At 49.5% G+C, this 10,188-nt stretch overlaps 1 protein-coding gene across 1 annotated transcript; it reads right to left on the bottom strand.

Annotated features, from left to right (window-relative positions):
• Positions 1-298: 298 nt before the first annotated feature.
• On the bottom strand, positions 299-1,231 carry LOC309452580 (olfactory receptor 14J1-like; the record flags this gene model as incomplete). Its single annotated transcript, XM_082077208.1, has 1 exon — positions 299-1,231. One exon carries the CDS (start codon positions 1,229-1,231, stop codon positions 299-301), a length of 933 nt encoding a protein of 310 aa, XP_081933334.1.
• Positions 1,232-10,188: the final 8,957 nt, after the last annotated feature.

Here is a 10,188-nt window from a genome sequence, read left to right as displayed (position 1 = left end):
CTTTTCCCCTCCTCCCATGAACACAGGAACCATCCCTGCAGCTCTAAAAACGGCTTGCAGGAAGGATACAGTGAAAAACAAGTCATTAAAGAGCCCTTTATTGTGTTTAGAGGCAAGGAGAGCACGGCTCCTCCTTTACACAGCCAACAGCTATAAAAGAAAAGCTGACAGTGAATTAGAAAGGGGATGACAACATTATCACAGTAAGAAAACAAGTAATAACAACAAAAAATCCAGAAGAAAGGCTGGACCTGTAATTAGCTACATTAAAACACCTATGTATAAGCAGATGAGCAGTTTATTGCTTTACAAAACAATAAGATATGAGTTTCCACAGGGCATCCGTGAGCTCCTGGTTCCTCATGCTGTAGATGAGGGGGTTCACTGCTGGAGGAACCACCGCGTACAGAACAGACACCACCAGGTCCAGGGATGGGGAGGAGATGGAGGGGGGCTTCAGGTAGGCAAACGTGGCAGTGCTGACAAACAGGGAGACCACGGCCAGGTGAGGGAGGCAGGTGGAAAAGGCTTTGTGCCGTCCCTGCTCAGAGGGGATCCTCAGCACGGCCCTCAAGATCTGCACATAGGACACCACAATGAACACAAAACACCAGAGGTCAAAAAATACAGTAAACACAATAAGACCAAGTTCCCTGAGGTAGGTGTTTGAACAAGAGAGCTTGAGGATCTGAGGGATTTCACAGAAGAACTGGCCCAGGGCATTGCCCTTGCACAGGGGTAGTGAAAATGTATTGGCCGTGTGCAGCAGAGCATTGAGAAACCCAGTGGCCCAGGCAGCTGCTGCCATGTGGACACAAGCTCTGCTGCCCAGGAGGGTCCCGTAGTGCAGGGGTTTGCAGATGGCAACGTAGCGGTCGTAGGACATGACAGTGAGGAGACAATACTCTGCTGTGATCAGGAATGCAAATGAAAAGATCTGTGCAGCACATCCTGAGTATGAGATGGCCCTGGTGTCCCAGAGGGAGTTGGCCATGGATTTGGGGACAATGGTGGAGATGGAGCCCAGGTCAAGGAGGGCGAGGTTGAGCAGGAAGAAGTACATGGGGGTGTGCAGGTGCTGGTCCCAGGCTACGGTGGTGATGATGAGGCCGTTGCCCAGGAGGGCAGCCAGGTAGATGCCCAGGAAGAGCCAGAAGTGCAAGAGCTGCAGCTCCCGTGTGTCTGTGAACGGCAGGAGGAGGAACTGGGTGATGGAGCTGCTGTTGGACATTTGCTGCTGATGGTCATGGGAAACCTGTCATAGGAGGAAAAGACAGTGACAAGTTATCAGTGACTTCTCTGAGCAAAATCAAAGCCATTTCTCATACACCCTCCCCTGCTCCACATCCCTTTTCCTTTTCCAGACCTTCCTCCAGCTCGGTGTCTGAGCCCTGGGTGGTGCTGGCTGGAGGTGCCGTGAGGAGCAGCGCCTGTGCTCACTGGCTGCCGAGGAGTCAGCCCTGCTCTGCAGCAGGGGGCATGGGAACGGGGGGCAGGGGCCAGAACTGGGGTTCAACATTGACATATGGAGCCTCGACATCTCACCCTTTCCTAAGGTCTCAGCACCCCACATGTAGCCCAAGACAGGCATGCCTCATTTCACAAACCAAACAGCATTTTCAACTATGTAACATCTCTGTGTTTCTGCGTTCCTTAGATAACACTAAGGTGCTATAGCACAGGTTTACATCCTGGTGGGGAGCTCACCGCTTGGAAGGAAACCTCAAAGACATAGCAAAATGTCCTAATAATGTGATTTTATTGAGGGAGGCTCAGCTCATTCCCCAGCCCCACAGACTGCATTGCCCACACCCCACAGGTCAGAGCAAAGCTGGGACACGTGTGCCCATGGACACACCTGCAGGAAAGGACCCACAAGATCAGGCTGTGGGGGCAGCTGAAACTGCCATCCCCAGAGAGCCTGACAGCAAGAACAAGATCCCAACAGCAGTGACCCAGAGCAGGGGAGCAAGAAGGAAAATGCGGTGAGGGTGGGTGTGAGAGAGGCCAGGGCAGAGGCAGCCGGGCACTCAGACAGCGTCACCCTTCCCCAGCTGTGCAGCCACCTCCCAGACACCAACACTGCCGGGCAGCTGCTCTCAGCCCCTGTGCTCTGCAGAGGAACTGGAGCTCTGGCTGCACAGGAGCTGCTTCATGCCTTGGAGCCCCCGGCCCTGAGGGCAGAGGCTTTGCTGGGTGGGACAGGAGGCCAGGGGGCTGCTCAGAGGAGGGATCTGCACTGCAGGGGATCACAGGGACTTTTCTCTCTTCTCCCTCCCATAACAATTCCGGGTTTGGTTTCCTCTCATTTCTGATCATTTCCCTGCTGTGGAGATTCTCCCCTGGGAGGTGTTTCCCTGTCCATGTCTCTTCCCTGTCAGTGCTCACAGACCATCCCACCCTCTGTGCCCTCCCACTAGCCCTACAGATCCTGCCTGTTCACAGGGCACTGCCTGGGGGCATCTTCCTGTCTGCAGGCTGAAAAACAGGACAGGTCAGACTACAGCTGACGGGTCCAGCCAAGGTGATGCAGGTGCTGTGCACAGGCAGAGGGGTGGTGAAGGGATGTCATGAGCCTTCTGGCAGACGTACTGATCACTCAGAGTTGCAGTTCAGGAGTCTCAGTGACTTGTTTAAGCATGAGATCTCATTTTCATTTTATCCTTTCCTGCACCCCCCACCCCTTGGGAGAGGAAACTGAAGAGACAGGCTCAGGAAAGCTCCTTATCTGTCTGGTAATCCTTGCATTGATCTTGTCATTGGGGCATCGCCTTAGAAAAATCCTGCAGGTGATCTGTATGTGTGAGCAGCCCTGACCCACACAGTACCCTCTCCACAGCAGAAGCACCTTTTCTGCCCTTATCAGGGATGCTCCTTCCCCCCACAGCTTGTCCCCACAGCACCATGGGGATCTCCCCCAGACAGGGACCCTGCTCTGCAGGACAGCCCTGGGCACCCCGGGTGCTCCCCCTGCAGTCACCCTCAGCAGAAGTTGTCATCATTCCCTGTCCCTCTGACAGTGCAGCAGGGAAGCCCTGCTCTGGAGTTTGTTCTTCTCCTCTACAACAGAGATACTGTGACAGAGACCTGACAGATAAATTGTAAATTATGGGATGTACCAGCTTAAGTTCTCCCTCCAGGAAATGCAGCTGCATTGTCCTACAGCCAGAGACTTACCGTGTTAGAACTGTGATTTGTCTCATTGAATCCTCAGCAACCAACCACCCCACATTGCCTTTAATCTCTCTGTGCCTGGCTCCTGTGCCCTCGGTGCTGCAGGCAGAGCCCTCAGTCCTGCTGCATGTGCAGAGGAGCTGCTCCTGGGCTGACCTGTCTCTCTGCAGCGCTGCCGCTTGCCATGAGCTCCCTGTGTCCCAGGAGCCCAGCCCAGCTCAGCAGCACAGGAGCAGCCCATGATTTCCCTTTCTCTGTCCCCTCTGGGCTCCTCCAGGCGTCCCTGGGGCTGCAGTGGCACAACTTTGAAGTTGAAGCAATCAGTGATGTTGATTCTCTCTCCTCTTCAGAGACACTTCTTTCCAGCATTGTATTTTTCATTTTAAAAAATAAATCGGTATGAGAATCATATTTTCTTGTCACATCATTAGACAGGACACCAGAAACTTTACAGCAAAGGATCTAATATCTCCAGGCTAGGGGAGGAATATCTTCAGTTGAATGACTTTAGGCATTTTGTTCAGGTTTTATACTTCTAGGTCTAGAGAGACATTCATCAGTCTTTAGCCATGTCATGTCTGTGCTCTGAAGCAAAGCCTTTGCACACATGGGCTCTTGGACACTTGGTACCAGGTTTCTTGTGACAGGTCAGAGCTGGGCTGGTGCCACAGCTGGGGTGGCCCAGCTGTGAGGCAATGTCCTCAGCCAGGGACCTGACTGGGGGAGCTGGAGCTGTCAGTGCTGCAGACAGAGCTGTGACACGGATGGAATGAACTGCCAGGCAGGGTGGCAGAAGTGAGTTCATCTGCTCTGCAAGGACAGCAGCCGCCAAGCACAGCAACAGTCCAGATCAAAACTCAGTTCAGACCTGTAAGGCAATTCAAGGGCCCCATAATGATCTGTTACTACTGCAGGAACAGTTAAAAGAGAAAAAAAGACGCTGTGTGGACACTGATGAATATAATAAGAGGTGAGAATCTCTATGTCCTCTTGTTCTCCCTCTTCTCCAGCAAGGTCTCCCAGGCCTCTGTGTCTGGAGTCAGAACAATCAGCAGTGGATGGGGATCAAGTCGGGGTCACTGGAACTAACACAATCCTTTCCAGTCTATGGGACGGCAGGGGCAGCATCCCAGGAGCTGGGACAGCAGGACAATGTCACAGTGAGGCCACTCTCCACCGTCTTGGAAAGCTCATGGAGACTGGGGGGACTCCCTGACCTCGGGCAGCTCTCACACAGTGTGTGCACTTTTCAAAATGGCCAATGGGTGAGCAGGGGAACCAAGGGCTGTGCCCCAGAACATGTCCATTGGGACCCCATTTCTGGGTGTCTGGAAGAGAAGGTTACGGGGTTTACCCAGGGTAGGTTGTGTCTGTCCATCCTCTTTGCTTTCTGTGAGGAAAGGACAGGGTTGTGGACGTGGGCAGAGCATTGATAGTCTGTACCTGGAAGTCAGCAAGTCATTCAGCATCATCCCCCACAATATTCTTGTGCCCAAGGCAGTATATTCTGGTCTGTGTCAGTATGTAAGTAGATGGGTGAAAAGCAATCTGGATGGTTGGGCTTGGAAAGGTGCTGTAGAACGGGAGAAGCTTTCCAGTCATGAGGACAGTCCAGCACTGGAAGCTGTTTCCCAGGAGTGTGCACCCACTCTGTCCCAGAAAGTGACCAAGATGTGTTTGGATAAAGCCCTGAGTAATCTGGTCTGACCCTGCTGTGAGCAGGAGGTTGGTCAAGACACCTCCTGAGGTCCCATCCAGCCTGAATGATGCTGTCCTTTCATCCACTTCATGTTTTCAATTTAGAGTAAGCTTTCAGGTTCTCCCTGAGCACACGAATAATTCACGTGAAGTGCAGGGCTGCTTTACAAGTGCCCCCAAACAGCCCTGACTACAAGTTTTGCATCTCTTTTCATTTGCCCCAACCCAGGGTCTTCTTTTTTGCTGTCCTTATACCCTTCCAAAAAGAACTGCCCACCTTGTTAACCCTTTCAGAGCAGGTTGTTCAAGAGTTGTCAGCATCCATGTACAGAGTCTGCACATCAGCCAGGCAGCAAAGCCACCGTTACAGAAATGGAGACAAGACACTTGACCAGCTCCTTGACCCCAGATATCAGTGTGACATGTCTGCTGAGATTACACTGAACACCTGAACTGTAAGAGCAGAGCATGTGAGTCCTCGATGGGTATCCTGGCTTGCCTCCTGACCCATGTGGTGCTTCAGGCTGTGAAGAGAATCAAAATCAGCCATTGGACTGAGGTAGTTCCATTTTACACGTGTCACACAGGGCAGATGAAGGGAGCTCAGAACTCCAGACTCTGCTGCACAGTTGGGTCTTCAGAGACTGGAAATGCAGGTAACAGTGTGTGTCAGTGCACACCACATAAAGATTCTGGCTTCCTTTGTGCCTTTGCACTGACCTGGGATCTGTTCCTTGGCTGCCTTGGTCTCAAAAAGAAACTATTCTCCTATGCCAACAACACCTCACACCAGGAAAAAAAAAAAAAAAAAAAAAAGGGAGAAAAGTTATGAAAGGATGATTTTGGGGTAATTCTGTCAAAGAGGTGTACATATGAAATAATTAAAAAAAAAAAAAAAAAGAGAGAGAGAAGCAGGATTGTTCTAGAACTTATTTCAAGAAACAACTCCTGAGGTGTCGGAGATGTTTGGAAAAGCAAGAATGACTGTTAGGAATTATATTAAAGAGCTTTAGTTCATCATAATAATCAGTGAGAATAAGGAGTTCCCTGTTACTGTTACTAGTGACAGCACCACCGTTCACAAACATCCTTCAGAGCATCTCCATTTTTCCTGGGCTCCAGGGCTCATCCTGCTCAGATTTTAAAAGGATTGCTTCAAACCCCTGTGACCCAAATCTCTACAACTGTCTCTGCTCAACAGCCTTTTACCCCAGGAAGGGGAAAACTGCCAAAGCAGGCACCGAACCAGTGCCCAACCTGCATGGAGAGCCAGGACAGTTGTGCCACACAACAGCCGCCTCCGAGGGAAGCTGGAGGTGATGGAACTGAAATGGTTTCAACCCAAATCATAGAATCATAGCATCATTGAGGCTGGAAAAGACCCTTAAGAACATGGAGTCCAACCGTAAGTCAAACATTGCCAAGACCACCACTAAAACATGACCCAAAGCACCACATCTCCACGTCTTATAAACACATCCAGCAATGGAAGCTCCAATCCTGAGCTGGCAGGACACCACTGGCTACAGTTGGACGTAAGATACTGGTCATGGCTGTGAGTTCAGCCCTCGCTGGCAGAATGTCTCACACCCTCACTGAGGATGGCAGGGGGCTGGGAGATGGGAGCACGTTTCTGTTTCCAGATCCCAGCACAGAGCCCAAACCATCCTGCCCTTGAACTCTGGCATCCCATTTCCTGAGATGCAAAGCTGGTGGGACTTCTGTGGATAATCATGTTAAAAGGCATCAATAATCCTTCAAGTGTTTGTGTAATTTGTCTAGGAATGTCAATTTTTAAAGAAAAAAAAAAAAACATGCTTATATTTAAATATCTGTAAAAGAGTACTCTGCATCTGTGGTAGCTCTTAAGTGGTTCAGATGAAGGGTGGTCTTGCAGAAGTCACCCTGTTCCTCCCCAGGTGATGGACACTGCTCATGTGCCACTGCAGAGAGTGGCAGGAGCTGGATCCCCTTCTTGGGACAGACTCCTTCCAGGAGAGACACAGACACAGGGGGAACTCATCAGGGCTTTACGGCATTTCACTCGGCGTCAGTTTTGACATATTGGGTGCTGTCCTGTGACTGCCCTTTCTGCACAAATGATCATACAAACACAACCATTTAGTGAGACATGGTCATAAAGGGCTGTTATGGACAAGAAATGTAACCATGAACTCTGGAGAGAGCGAGGAAGTTTCTAATAAGCACCAGGAAGAATGAAGAAGCTCGAGGCCTCTTCTGAAGAGCAGAAGGCCCTGAGCAGCTGTTATTGGCCATTGTTGGTGTGGGAGAAGGTCAGGGCATGTCAGGGAGAAGCAATGAGATGGCTGATGGCCTCAGTGAACCCTTCCAGCCATGTCTGAGCCCAGAAATGGAAAGCAGTTGATGTCTGCAGGTGGAGGAGGAAGAGGAGGAAGATTTTCCTGGGAATATGGAAGGAAGAAAGGCCTCTCCTGGGCTAATCATGTATAGCAGTGACATTTCCATCCTGTGGGCATGGCTGTGCCTGGGAGATGGGGAATGGCTGCTGCTGGGGTGGCTGTGCTCAGTCATGGCCCATGAACTGACCTTGATCTGCAACTCTCTTACGCTGCCCACATGAAATCATCCACGAACCTGGTAAATGCATGAACCTCCTGGAATGATGGGGTATGGATCCAAACAGAGGATTCAAGCAAGTTTTGGAGTGGGACATTGAGGCGATTGGTGGTCATTGCCAGGTGTATGAAAGAAGCTGGAGGAGTTGTGAGGAACTCACAGGCATTTCCAGCTCTGCAGAAAACCAGAGCCTTACACTAAAGCAAGATCAGTTGGCATCAAACTCACCCCCAAAGCACAAAACACTCACACTGACCACAGGAAAAGCCTTGAAAAACATTTGAGAAAGATTTACCAGGTCCCAGGGGTCAGGGCTCAGCCATTCTGGTGATGAACAAGAATCAAGGGCTGATATGGCATCAGAGCCACCTTCACATGGCCCTCACCACCTGGAACCAGTGTCTCCAAGTCTTCCCTTCACCAGCCTCCAGGGACAGGGACCTGCACTGGTTGTTTCCTTCACAGCTGTGTCAGTGATGGCCCTTCATGGGGTCCCAAACACCCTCAGAACTTGGGGTTTGCTTCTGCCTTTCACTTCATGAGAGGTTTGTTCATTCTTTCAGTAGCTGCAGTTCAGGATCATGGCAGCAGAGGGCTCATTGACATACAAAATGCTCTTACAAGCCAAGGCTCTGTGCATCATTTGCCTAAAGGCTTCAAGTCTGGTGTGGATGATTAGGGAGATTTCAGGAATAGCCAAACAGAGATCATTTGCATAATAAAGAGCAATAAAGCCAAATTTCTTCTATTCCCTTCCCTGCTTGCCCTTTCCTCCCTTTCCAGAACAGGTGGTATCAGCAGACTCCAGTTCATATCGGTATGGAGCGTCTCCTGATAAAGACTGAATAGGTCAGAAAAGTGGGTACCTAAATCACCATGTGAATCAGGAGTTAGTCCAGGACACCTTAAGAGGAGTCAGACACCTCTGGACCAAGGGGTGGGTGTCTCTGGGAATCTCAGGTGCCACAGCACAGCCATACTTGTGTTCAGGGAGCTGGTCAAGTGACCCATCTCCTGTTCTGTAATGGTGTCTGATTTTGCTCAGGTCACCCCTTACTTGAGCTCCATCCACTGCTGGGTGTTCTCCAGACTCCTGCCTTTGTTAGTAACAGAACCAGTTTTACAAAATGTTCCTGGAAGGATGAATCAGTTTTGTAAACTGTCCCTGAGAGGATGTTCAAGCATATCGTGTTCGAGTACACTCCTATCTTAACAACCTAGCTTTTATCTTAGCCTAAATATGTACAGAGTGAGGACACTGCACATGATCAAAATAGTTCCAAGATGTAGCAATTGATGTTGTAATCAATATTGAGTAACCGTTACGTATCTTAATGAATATATGAATATGTATGTGAATGGACTGTATAAATACTGTGTAACTTAAACTGACCAGCGAAGCCAGCTTTGGGTGCGAACCCCTGGTTTCCCAGCGCTGAAATAAAGCACCGCATAGAACTACGCCCGTGGTTATGTGTCCTGATTGCTAACATTTTGGCGACCCAGCTGGGGACATCGTGGGCTGCTGAGGTGTGTCGCGTCTTGATCCTGCTCCGGCTAGCACCGAGGTATTCTTGGGGAGCGCATTGGACATGACCAACCCTCTGCTGCTCACGACGGACCTCTGACTGGTAAGAAGGTGCTTTATCTGGATTAGTGGGTACCCACCTGGTCTGGTAGCCTGCTGGTCAGGCATCTGGTAGCTTGCCGGTCAGACGCGGCGAAAGCCACGCTCGGTTGGGCAGGGAGCTCTCGGGGTATTGCCTAGGCAGCCGTCCATCAGACAGAGGGAAGCAAATGAATTCGTCAAAATCGTATAATGTGATGCAGGAAAAGAATGAGTCTCCCTCGGCCTTTTAGAAAGATTAAAAGAAGCTGCCAAAACAGGGATATAAATTTTTTAGTAGACACAGGGGCTACTTAGTCTGTACTGAATTCCTTACAGGGGACGGTAGGTCACAGAGCTACAACAACTGTTGGTGCCACAGGGAAGGAGGAAGTACGGCCATTCCTACAACCCTTGGATTTGTGTTTTGGAGAAAAGGAACTAACCCACAAGTTCTTATATGTTCCAGACTGTCCAGTTTGCCTTTTAGGACGGGATTTATTGACCAAATTGGATGCTGTAATAACATTTGAGGATGGAAACCTGGTAATGAAAATTCCAGAATCTAAGGTAGGACAAATTCTGTTTTTAAAATAAAACCTGGTAGTGAAAATACCGCAAGCAGTGGAGGAGGCTGTGATTCCTATGGTATGGGAGACTGACATACCTGGGAAATCAAAAACAGCCCAGCCCATAAAAGTGGAACTGAAGGAAGATGCCAAGGCAGTACAGTTGAGGCAGTACCCACTGAAACTAGAAGCTAGGTTAGGAATAGTACCTCTAATTGAAAATTCTTGAAATATGGTATTATAGAGGAATGTGAATCAGAACGTAATACTCCAATTTTTCCAGTAAAGAAACCTGATGGTAGTTATTGATTAGGCCAAGATTTGCGGGCTGTAAACCAGATCACTAAGGACATTTATCCGGTAGTTGCAAATCCATATACCTTGTTAACAACTGTGAAAGAGAAATATAAATGGTTTACTGTACTTGATCTAAAAGATGCCTTCTTCTGCATACCCCTTGACCATGAAAGCAAAAAGCTATTTGCCTTTGAATGGGAAAATCCACACAATGGGAGGAAAACTCAGTTAACCTGGACACGCCTT

The sequence above is a fragment of the Streptopelia decaocto genome, assembly GCF_964273445.1.
Source record: "Streptopelia decaocto genome assembly, contig: HAP1_SCAFFOLD_109, whole genome shotgun sequence".
NCBI classification, from domain to species: Eukaryota; Metazoa; Chordata; class Aves; order Columbiformes; family Columbidae; genus Streptopelia; species Streptopelia decaocto.
Note: the sequence above shows the minus strand (reverse complement) of the source record. Positions and strands in the feature narration are given on the sequence as shown.